General features: G+C 39.0%; 1 protein-coding gene across 2 annotated transcripts in view; it reads right to left on the bottom strand.

Annotated features, from left to right (window-relative positions):
- The window catches only part of LOC131889614 (band 7 protein AGAP004871-like), a 67,176-nt gene that overhangs the window by 33,961 nt on the left and 20,492 nt on the right, over positions 1-12,723 (bottom strand). Inside the window, exon 1 of one of the 2 annotated variants that reach the window (XM_059238755.1) lies at positions 6,318-6,610. The exons of the other annotated variant lie outside the window; for it this stretch is intronic. Within the exon in view, the coding sequence (XP_059094738.1) occupies positions 6,318-6,492 (175 nt within the window). The 5' untranslated portion in view covers positions 6,493-6,610. Of the gene's footprint in view, positions 1-6,317; positions 6,611-12,723 lie in introns of those variants that run through there. 2 annotated transcript variants of the gene reach the window in all.

The following is a 12,723-nucleotide window of genomic DNA, read 5'->3' as shown; positions in this document are numbered from 1 at the left end:
CTTTTATCCCATAGATTAGAAACTTTTACCCCCGACGTGCGTACAAAGCCGCTATTATCCATCGGCAAGTTTTTTTCTTCCCGTCGTCTGAGAAAAAGTGGAGTACGAAAACGAAGGAGAAGGAGAAGATGTCCGGATGAACAATCGGAACGAAGGCAGGGACCCTTTTTAGGGAGGTCTGTCCCCGGAACTAGATTCCTGATGAGTAAGAACGAGGGTGAATTTCCTTTACCCAAATTGCTCTTCCATCTTCCTGAGGAAATACGAGACGGACAAACGCTGAAGTCTCTTAAACGTCTGCTCCTCTTGGACCACGAATCTAAAGACTTGGGAACCACCTTTCACTACGTACTTGAACTAATTTGGATTCCCCGAGGTTTTGAGTGGAAATGCCTCGTTGGTTCAATGGTTCTGACTCGCATTTATGCAAATTTTTGCCTCGTCATGCAAATACCAAATTTCGCCAAAGGAGCCTTTTTGCGCTCAAGGTCCTTTTTGTCCCCGGTCATATGTTTGCCTATGTAGTCGGGAGTATGCTATCTTATGACACAAGAATGATGTACAACTGAGACTAAAAGGGACAGTTTGCGGGACGTCCTCTCACCTAACGTTCTGGTCATCCTCACAAACCCAGGCCAAGCCTAGTCCACATTCTGTACACACTTTCTTATCAGGGTATTTGAGCAGAGAGATTTGCAACCGAGGGAGAAAGAGAAAGAGAATAGGGCCAAAAAGAGTAAAGGTCCGTCGTACAGGGGCATTTGAGGATGGAGATCGTCAACAGTAGAGTCACGGGGAAGATTGTATGAATCAAAATGATCAATAACAAAGAGGCGAGTAGACTGACATGATATTCAAAGGACATTTGGGCCTGAGTTGACCAGCAAACTTTTGTCATTTCAACGTTGCTTTCTTCATGACGCTGGGCAGACTACTCCTCACAGGGGTTATAATGCGTTAAGTTTTTGACATGAATACAGAAACAAATCTTGGTATTTTTGTTGTCCTGCAAAATCATAAGGAACAAGTCTTATTTGTGGGTTTGATGTAAATCCACCTCAGATTAATAACTTTTAATGTCACAAAAGTGAAAGATCATTTTTCATATTCTTTCAGAATTTCAAAACCGGTCAAAATTGTAGATGGCATCACAGAAAATACAAAAATTGTAGATTATTGATAAAATATCGGCAATATTAATGTTACATTTGGTTATGCATTCACCAAAAATTAAACACATTTTTGATGAGATATTCAAAGCCTAAGTTCACTAGGTATTTGAAGCTATCTCTATGTACTTGCTAAAATAACGTTTGGCCTTGAATGACCTGAAGCTTGTTAATCGAAGCATATTTTCATCGCAAGTATTTTTACATACAAAAGGACTTCTTTTGCATGCGGCAGATTGATGTGACGATGTTCCATATTTACATAGGATCCAATGGAAAGTCATTGGGGTGTTCAATTCATCCCAAATCAATGGGTCTCATCCATGAAGGACTTGGGTGTAGTCCTCCAAGATAATGGAAATTTTGATGTGCATATCCAGTTGAAGGTGGGTTAAGCTTTTCAAACATGTGGTTGGATATATCGCACGTTTAAGTCCAGAAATAGCATCACGATGCTAACTCTGTACAAGTCGATTGTTCAGCCGCATCTTGAATATGCCTCTCCCATTTGGGCTGCAATTAGTTCAGCAGATTTGCAAAAGCTCGAGCAGGTCCAAAGATGTTTTTCTAGGAACATAGAGGATATGACTAAAGAAGTTGGGATCATACTATATTCAGAGAAGGTACGAAAGGTATTTGATAATGTTACGTCTTCAATTCACAATTTCATATTATATATATATATATTGCATGGTAGGCCTACCGATTTTTGACCAAAGATTTATTGTCTAAACTGAGAGGCACACAATGAAATATAGAGGAAATGGAAAAGAAAACTATTGATGACTAAAAGAATACAACAATAAACCACAGAAATGAATATCGCGAAACTTGAAAAGGCCCACAAAACGAACAGTTTTAGCAGAAATGCTGACGTAAAACGGACCCCAGAGCCCAGTTCTTTAAAGCCAAGGAGTGAATCTTAGATCGAGAAAAGATCCAACTTATGTAGAAAAGTACGACTTTTTCTCGATCTAAAATCTGCTCTTGCGCTTTAAAAGACTAGACTCAGGTTTACCAGTGGCTTTACTGGCAAGGCCCAGAGCTTGGGATTCTATATTGGGCTAGCTAGGAAGCGTTTGTGCATGTATCAAGGGATCGAAAATAAGTGAGTAGCATTGTGGAAAGCTACCAAATGAAGCAATATGTAAAGGAAACCAACCGTTGGGAATGGCAAAACCACATCATGCCTCCTGACTTATCATCACTACTCAAATTTTCATGCCACCAATTCGCTATTTTAGATCTAGTGAACAAAGAACTTAGTAGATTTGGTGTGGAGCAGATTGTGGGATGAACAGCTAAAAAGATCCACTTGATTCACCCAACAAATGGACAGTTGATCTTATCCTAATAAAAGATGATTCACTTTAGATAGTGCCTTGAGCAATTTTGCTCTGAATAATACATAGAGGCAGACATAAGTTGGCCCTCCAGCATACGGATGGGACAGGAAAAAATTAACAAATCCTTGTCTATTCTGAAAGTATCAAGGTTACAAAATAATGCATTGTGACTATTTCATAGAATCAAACAACACTTTTAAGGAAGCATCATTGTCCAACAATAAATATAGATAAATTTAGAACGGTTTCTCATCCAAAATCGACTCACTTACATGGAGTAAGTCTGAGTCCGTTTCCAAGCACATTTTTAGAACACGACACGAAATTTAGACCGTTGCAATTAAAGGCCAATCTCCTTGATAACATTTACTTGTGCACTAAAGTAGTTCGCTTCCAAGTTGTATTCTCAAAACTTTTCGTGACAAACCCACAATGGGCAAAGGTTCAGATTCTCCATATTCATTTCCTCAAACTTTGACCCTCTCTCCTGCGTTTCCGCAGCCACATTTTGGGGCCAAAATTTGGTAAAATTCAATATGTGTTAAATTCATTCGATGAATATGGGATACATTATTTTACATTACCAAATAAACAACTCAAGGAAAAGAGGGGAATATCATTCATTTACACAGCCTGATCACAATGCCATTTTTTTGCCTAAAAATATGTTCAACAATGAGGTCCTCTTAAATGCATTTCTGTGCAAAGGTCCAAAGCTCAAACGAGCCTTGCCCACAAATACCATCTTAGCAATGAAACGTAAGAAAGAATTCCTGTCGCAAGGACCTACGTAGAGTGCAATAGGAAGGGTATGACGATCTGGATAACAAGTGGAACAGAACATAGTAATTGCGAGGAACCACGGATGAATACCTCGACCATTGTTTCAGTATACCTCTGTTTTCCTTATCTTCGTGTTGACCAATGCCGCAACATTCCCCCTTCATTAGACACGAGGGATAATACTACATGCCACTGATCTTGATCAAGGTCTCAATCATTTTCTCTTTAAAGGTGTTTGGTGTACTTGAACACAAAGTGGAACAATGTAGTAAAAAAGTATATCTAGCTCTTGTTCACAATTCTGAGTTAGGGCGGCTTCACAGCACGATGGAAACCCAGGCTTGAATCCGGTTGGAGGATGGAAGTGGGACTAGTGATGGGGAGAGTCCAGCAGAGGACTCGAGTCTTTCACTGTACTCCAGTCTAACAAAAGGCTCATTTGCGAAATTTAAACCAAAGAATTAGGTTTTTTGACAACTCCGGATTTGAGTCTTTTAGAAAGGACTCGGACTCTAGTTTGAACTTGCCCCATCACCAGTCCTTCGTCCATCCGGTTCCATCAAAATGGATTCAATCCTGGTTTTCCATCGTAGTGTAAAGCCGCCCTTACATGGTTGTTTTGCCAGGATCGAACTGATTTATTCCCTCGGGATTGAATTGTGCTCATTCATGCGTTTGAGGCAATGCCATAAATTGTTAACCCTTTGCCAATGGCAAATTAGTTTTCGGGGGTGGCTACAAAACCCGGCAATATCACTTAATTCAATCAACCCCTACATTCAAGTTGATGAAATCCTATCGATCCCGGAATAGCAACGTTACCGTATAAGTAGAAACTTTCCTTTTGTTCTCAAATAGTTTCTTTTCGGTTGCGGAGGCCTGTTTTATACAACTCTTTCCTCGAAGTTAGGGGCTTGGACGTTAACTGGTATGAAAATATACTCGCCAAAGTGGTGAGCGAATGTTCATACTGTGTAACGTCCAAGTCTTAACTGAAAAAACTCGCCTCTGGACAACAAATAAAAATGTCACCCATGTAGATTAACATATGATTGGCTACAGATTAAGAGTTATTTCTTAATTTTGACTCTTTCTCAATTATTCGAATTATTGTTTCATTCTATATTAAGATATCAATGCCTCGCCTTGTTAGACAGTATTAAACAATCACTCCTAGAAAGCAAACTATCAATTATCAGGTTGAAAAATTGTACGTGGCTAGGTGCGAAACGCTTTCAAACCAGTATTGCTCATGAAGTTAGATTACATTTAGATTCATAGGTTGTTTAAATGGGCGTAAAGTTGTAATCCAGCTTCATTTGTTGAGTGCAAAGCCTCTTCTCTACAAATATTGTTTACAAGTTCCCTCTAAAATTGACGCATCTTTTCGTCAATAATCAGTAACGCATAGCCGTGGAATAAAAACCGCATAGGTCTCGATGACAAATCATATACTTTTCCAAATTCACGTGCGGTAATCTCGTCTGTGAACGTTACACAAATATCCATGAGTAATGCAAAATGTTAGGGATTTCAAAACATCACATCTCTAACAAAGGTAACTCTCAAATGGATCGATGGTTGTGAATTCCAGACTTGAAATTGGATTAGTTTATGGTTGATTGCAAGGCCAATAAGTGCTAATGATAACATGCATAGGGTACATTCAGTATATTTTCTGGTCGAAATTGCTTATTTTTTGCTTGTTTGGAGAGCAATCAAGTTTTTAACTTGGCTCGTTCGTTGTAACACTGTGAGGTGATCCCTCAGTAACTGTATGTACAGCCGTTTAGCTCGGTAAGATTCTGGCGTTCTCTAAGTTTCTTCACACTCATTTTGACAGCCTTTGTCAATCAAGATTGCGTACACATGTATAATGCTTCATGTTATCTGTCAGGAATATCATCAAAGACCTAACATTTTGCTTGGCAAATTGGTAAATATTTAGCAGGAGGGCTCCAGTGTGATGTGTTGCTATATCTCTCATCATGAGTTGCTTAGTATCGCTAATGCTTTCTCCGTCACTTCGAAATTTCCCTTTTCTGCGAAGAGTTCCATGGAACACCAAAAGATGACGCTATTGCTGGACTTTTCTTAATCATCACAATATTGAACGCCCTCTACATGATCCCACAGTAACTATTACAACAAGTTCTTCATGACACATGCTTCATGTTTGAAAATGAAAAAATTTTTTTTTTTTTTTTTAACTACTTTGTTCGTTATTATTATTGAGCCCGAAAGAGCCCGATAACTTGGCGTTTACTCTGTACATAAGGGGAATTGAAATATTTCTCCTGGAAGTGATCCCATTTTTGTCATCATTTGTTGTCTGGAGCGAACTTGTGGCTTATTTACTAAAGCGAACTTTTTAACAACTGTTTACATGTTTATCTCTGTTTTCGAATAGGCCAAACTCGAGAATCAAGAGAGTTTAACCACGAGTTTTGACATCTGACAACAAATGTTTAACACACTAGTTTTCTTAGGTGTCAAAAATATTTGGCTGAAACCTGAACCTTCAACAGAGACGTGTTCAAACAAAGTTTGGTTGGTTGAAATGTTCCACAAAACAAATTACTGTCATTCCAAGGACCTTCATTCATCTTGGAGGCTCAAGTGGATGATTGGTAAAGGCTTAACGCCCTACATTTGTCCCTTGGGTCGAGTCGTAAATGAAAATATATTATTGATTGGAGTGGATATGACTGGAAAAGGCTGCCAAGGTCAAAGGTCCTGAGACAAGGCCAAGTGAATAATTGCTGGCACAGCTGCTGTTCCAAGAAAAGGGAAAAGGCGGCCCTCAAATGCGTCACAAAACATATACGGTTCACAGGGTACACTGGATGATAAAAAGAGCCCATTACGATATCCCGAGATTCCATCTCAGGATCTCATGCCTCCTTTATGAACGATTGAGATCACTTTGGGCTCTTGGGATTGCGGAGAAGTTTCATTCATGATCAATCCATTTCCATGGAACAATGATTCTCACCCCGAATATCGGAAGGAATCTTACCTTGAGGTTCGACTCCCATGATCAATTGGGTCATTGGTGGTGGCTTTGGAATCGTGGGCATCTTAAAACCCCCTGCATTAGACGATTCGGACCCTTGCGAGATGGACCTACGGGCACGGGATCGCTCTCCAATGTCCCCAACATCCTCGAAGGACACGGTTGAATGTCGATGCATTTTGAGGGCCAAAACCAGGAGACAATATCAATGAGCTACTCTTCTACATGTTTTATGAGTGACTCAGGTGCGAATTGCTCGGAGACTGCAGTTTTTATGAGTTACTTCTCTCGTTAGAATTAAACTGTCATAGTTCCACTTGGAGATCCGAGCTTGGCAAAAATGGTTCCTCTTGGCATGCGGTCGTTCCAACCAAGGTTAGAACCTTTTTTTCAAGTCCAAATGATGGGAAGGTCTCCCCCGTCAAATGAGATGAAATTTGCCGGGTAAAATATCGTCCTGCGACAAAAGTTCTTCCGTCTAGGTTCTGAAGAATACGACTCCCAAATAAAAAAAGAAGACCTTCAGTTTGAAATCAAAAGCCTCATTTTGATGCCGTATCCATGGTAGTCCACGGTTCTAAGCGAGAACTCTTCGTGGTGAATCAAGGTCTGGGTGTCATATTTCATGTTTCCAGCCAACGTGTGTTTTCTTTCCCTTTTATGTAGGTTTCGGCATTGGCCTTGTGTACGTACGTACAGTATATCTTCATTACTGGCCTCCTTCGTGTGCGGGATTGAAAAGCAGGCAGCCAAGGAGCAACTTTCCATATGGATATGAAGTTGGTCCAATTCTTTGAAAATCCTCTAATGAAGGAATGTGGCCTCGCTTGAAAACTTTATCCATTAGTTTATAAGATAAGGTTAATTTAATGACTTTGAAGGACACATGGTTTCACATCATTGGGCAATTTAGCACTGGAATGAGTGACTTCGAAGCAAATTCACACTCATTGCCCCCCATCAAATTTGGAGCTCGATTGTTAGCCATGAATGCAGCTCTCACCCTATTTCATCAGCTTCAACTTGAGTTACAACTTTCGCGTGCGTATGTTTTAAGGTATTCCAATATCCAAGATGGATGCAAAGTTGTATGAGATTAGTTTGGCATGGAGTTCATAAATCGACAAACTTCCTTGCTTTGTTTAGTCTCAGCGAGGCCACTTTTTTCGCCATTGACCTCGAAATTCAAGTCCTATGCCTTCTCTGTTGGTTGGTATGTCGCGAAACAAGAAAACTCATGGTCGGTGGCGGATACGTCTTCGGCTATCATAGTCCCAAAGGTACGACTTCATCTGAGAATAAAGGCCCCCGAAACCATTGTTTTTCTCTTTAGTGGAACCAATGGAAACCTAAGACTGTTACAAACCAGACCCATGTTGTACAGGGTGACCGCGAGGTATGTGTTTGTTGATAGAACAAGATGTGTTTATTGAAGCGATTTCTTTACTTCAAAAAGATATATCATGTGTCAGCACTCCTTTCGTTTCAAAATTGGTTTGATTGTAATCTGAAATCCAAGCCAACAAGAGTTGAAGCTACAGAACTTGGTATCCAATTCACAATTTATTTACAGTGTTGCATTGGCTATAAATTTCAACAGTGTAAAATGTCAAAGAAGTTTGCTTTTTTCTCATGAACACCATCGAAAATTGGTCTCTGTCCATTGATTGAGTCTAATGGTGGTAATAATAGGCGGTGCGATGTTCAACACGAAAATGTAAGCCAACGTTTAAATGGTCCTCTTTGAAAAAGAAAATGGATGAATGATCAGGGTGTCGATCAGATTTTATCAACATACTTGATACTCGACTGATATCAATCCCTGGCTTATGTGTAGACTCTGTGGCTTCATTTAGGTATTTGCTTAAGTTCAGAGATCTATGTGAATGGCAAAAAAGCAGGCTCCTTCAATAGGCCTAAGATTGTGCAATTGCACTTTAAAAAAGGAGCTATTTTGGCGAAAAAACATTAACTCGTTGTTATCAGATGAATTTTGCGCTACGAATAAAACAAAATTGACATCCATTTTAATTCTTTTAAAAAGCAATCCTGTATAATATTTATACGTACACCATCTTTCCTTCACATTTTTACTCCATGACATGACCAATTAAGATATTATTATTATTATTATTATTAATTAATCCTTAAAACGCAACACCTATGAAAGAAGTTAATTGGTACATACCAAAGCGCTGAATCAAGCAATTTGGTGCATACGCGTTATAAATTTCACTCCACTGTACAGAGATACAGAATCAGGAGCAAATGATTAAAAATAGCTACACGAAATTTAAAATGAAAATGCCTTTTGCAACGGTTCTTGTCAATTCTCTATCAAAAAACCTACCCATCACCAAGCCTTTGTTAATGAAAATTTCAATTTCGTTTCCTGGCACTCCATTTTGAAGTGAAGCCCATTGCTTTTCCTGTTAGCGAGCATTCCTCGAGATAACTGAGAAAAGATGAGATCAACCACCCGTATATCTGAACACCCATTGAACACTCCCGGACCAGCCGTTAGAGTAGCCTACTATTCCTGTTCCATCTGCCCTTTGGAAAGTGTGTGTGAAGGTAGTGGGTACTAGGTAGTACATAGTCCCATTTTAGCTAGCCACTAAGAAAAGGGAGGCAGGGGTAAAGCGAGACTTAATAATTTCCCTCGGGAAAACCCGATGGGCAACTAGGAATGCAGGACATGAAATGGCCTGGCTGGGATGGCTCTGAAGGTGTTCGAGGGCGGAATAACTACGATGAAAAATGAAAATCAGGCGTCCGGCAGCTTGATGCGTGTCCGAAATGACCGTGAAATTGCATTTATGCCCGAGGAAGTAAAAAGAAATGCGTTTCTGATGTAGAAATATTGTGGGTTGGTTTGCAATGAGAGATGAAAAAAGCACTGTAAATCTTACTTTGCCTTGAAGTGTAAATGTACCAACAGATATTACATATAACAAAATAATTATGTGAACTGTCCAATTTCCTTTTTAATTGTCATTCACACAAATCTCTTCAGACTGTGCCAGACAGAGAACGCCTAGAATAGGGACAGGGAGGTTGACATTGAGAATGAGTTACTTCGATCCGAGTCAATGCATTTTATTCTATTTCAAATGAGATTGGTCGCTGTGGTTACATATTTCAGGTTTTAGCTTGATCAAACAACTGGGCCAATTGATAGCCCTCTCATAGCGGAGAATATAACAGGCGAGAGAATGAATAATATAACCCTTCTATAATAGTCATTTTCCTCCAGAGGGCTAGCTGATTCATTGTGCGAACTTTGAGAGAGCATAACTTTTTAAAATTGAGGAATTTTCAGCTGAAAATTGAAACTCGTTAATTGTAGTGCATCAGGAACACACTGGATTCTTTTCAAGGAAGAATCCAAGATGTTTGGTCATGTAAAAAAAGTGGATTCTCCCCCCTGGCATTCCTGACCATTTTCCAGGCGTTCTTGACAAACGAATCGTCACTCAGGAAGAAATTCGTTCCCCATCTCACACTCATTAGCTGATCAATAATCTTATCGAACATGGCTATTCCCTTCATATGATATTGTGCTTTCAATCTGCTTAGACCTTCGGGTAAAAACCATAAAAATGGAAAACAATATTTTTGAATTTAAAATAACTTGAATGCCTTATATATAGAAGCTTTTGCCAAGCAAACAATACAACAAACTTTGTCTCATTTTTGCTTTATTTTGTTTGGAATAGTAATATGACAGCCCTACTGATTTTTCAAACTCTGGCTTGCTAAATAAGGTCGAAAAATGCTTGACGGAACATCGTCGACGTCAGTTCCGATGCTTTTTTTCATTTGTTTATTCGAGGTCGTACATCCTCTGAACGGTCCTTACAACGTGACAAGGCGTTAGTCGTTCCTCAATAAATGGAACGAATTTCAGTTAGTATTACTTTGGACAAAAATAGTAATTCGTTACACAACCATTACTCAAATAAGGTGTGATGGCGTTACTCGTTACACTTACTTTTACTAAAATTTGAGGTGACCAATAACTTATGTTTTTTGCCTCATCAAGACTATATTTCACTAAAGAAATTGTGTTTTTGGCTTCAAGCAGTCCTAATGCGTAAAATTTGAAAACTTGGTGTCATTTGTTTTTAAAAATGAGCATTGGCATTTGATTTTGGCATAGTTGTTCAAAATGGTCTTCATTCAAATGCTTTGAGGAGTCAAGATTGGGACCCTAGATGGGGTAATGTTAAGCCATGGAAATATGGAGTCTTGGGAAATTTGATGCATCATGCTCAAGCCAAAGAAAGAATTTCCTTGGTGCACTGAATTAGGTGAATTAGCCCAACGGAATTTGATTGAGAATATATAAACAATAAAGTAGCAAATGCGACAAGATGTAAAACCAAGGACACCCTCAGAGAGTAGTTAAGAGCCAGCACAATTTTCAACCCAAACTTCCATTGCTTATAATATGCTAGTTGGATGGCGGCTCTGTTGAGTCTTAAGTTTCCTCAACTGTCATGAGATAAACGGAAACTTTAAGGCCATTTTGGAAGTTAAATAAGGAACGAGTAATTCTTTTAGCTTTTGGGTAGTTACAATTACACCATTTTAAAATGTAACTGAATTCCCGTTCCTTTTTCGAAAAAAGGAACGAATTACTGTTATTTCGTTACTTATAATTTCGTTACTAATTCCTTGCCACTTGCAGTATATTTTCCAAAAATATACCCTCTTTAGATGAACATGGATTATCATAACTGGTGGATTTGACATTGCCACAGTGTCTGCATGTCATCTTCTTCAGTTTAAGCCAAAGATTGGGCTTTTTGGGCAAATTTTCAATTGTTGTAACAATTGTTACAACGGATTGGTGAACGTGCGACCCCAAAACTAAACTAATTTTTTGGCGGATTAAAGTTTATACGAATGTAATGTTTCGTAGTACTTTTTCCGCTTGATCTGCTCGCCATCCGCAAGAATGAAGTAGAAAATATGTTGTGGTTCTATGTTTTGACACAAAGACCTTAAGAGGCTTGAATTTTGGCATTTGAAGCCTTGTGTCATAGTAATGCTGTCGATTCATGTCTTGTACATGAGACTAGCAACTCACAGCACATGTTTGTGTGAAATATCTTGCTTGGGGGTTTATGATTTAGTTAGTCCCATTTATCGGCCACTCTTTGACTGTTATTTCCCCATGCTAATTTTTTAATCTAATATTTAATTTTCTTCAATCCTTTGGTTGGTTGTTATATGTACTGGCATTGACTAACTAACATGACTAAGCAACAACTTGGCCTTCGGTCAAACGATTCCGGACGCACCAAATGGCAACTAAAAGTTAAGTATGTTGGTCAGTCGTTTTTTGCATACGAGACCAATAAAAAGCAAGCCTGGCGTTGCATCTGGTCCACAAATGCGATATTTCGGTCCTAAATACACAGAGTATGGACGAAATGTCCCATAGCATACCAAAAAAATCCAATGGGATTCAAAGTTATTTTACCAGACCAAAGGTCAATCGTTTCACCTCATGCCAGAAAGGTCGAGAAAAGGTGATATTTATTTCCTTACGAGGATTAGCTCATTGATATTGTCCTATGGATCCACCACCTTCGAATTCTTGCTGCACTGTTTTCAAAAGTTTCTTGGGTAGTCAGCACCAAATTTTGGTCACAAGTGTCTCAAATTCCTGTCCTTTTTGTATGAACGACACAGAATTCTATTATGATAGCCAGTGTCTGGCCCATATCTGGGAAATTGCCACACTGTTCCACATTCCTAGCGTCTCTCTTCCAACCCTAGATATGTAATGAGCTTTTTGGGTCCAAAAACTGCACCTTTTGACTCTTTTACCAGGGTTCCCCTCGAGAAAAGACCGACCGACGGCGATGAACGTATAGCTCCGCTCTCGTGGAGCATTGGAACAAGGAACTAGAAAACACGAGAAAGAGCTCATCTGGGCCAGGGATAAGCAATCTGCCCCCCGATTTCTACGGAACAAAAGAGCTCCACAAGTACCCCTCATTTCATTATATATTGCAGGTAAGGCTATAAGCGATACATTCCAAACAGGTGATGAAGGCCATTATCCAAAAGGTGTGAGCACAAAAATGAAATTGTTCATTTATTGGAAAAATGTTCCAATTGATCATATTTTATCATATTATGTAGGCTAAACTTGCATACAGTATTTATAATGCGAATTGAATGAAACGTCCTTTAATATACCCTTTTCTAATATGAAAGAACTTATTAAATTAAACTAATGTGATATTGGTGCGTAAAAGTCATGCATTTCTGAATGAATCATGTCATAAGTCTGAATTGAATTGTGAAGTGCAAAATCGCAATCAGATATTGGTGAAAAGAGATTCTTTAAAGTTCGCAAAACCATTTCAGAACCTTTCAAAAAAAATTGAAA

This window comes from Tigriopus californicus, chromosome 10, assembly GCF_007210705.1.
Source record: "Tigriopus californicus strain San Diego chromosome 10, Tcal_SD_v2.1, whole genome shotgun sequence".
Lineage (NCBI taxonomy): Eukaryota > Metazoa > Arthropoda > Copepoda > Harpacticoida > Harpacticidae > Tigriopus > Tigriopus californicus.
The sequence above is the reverse complement of the archived record's forward strand: the minus strand, read 5'-3'. Positions and strand labels throughout refer to the sequence as shown.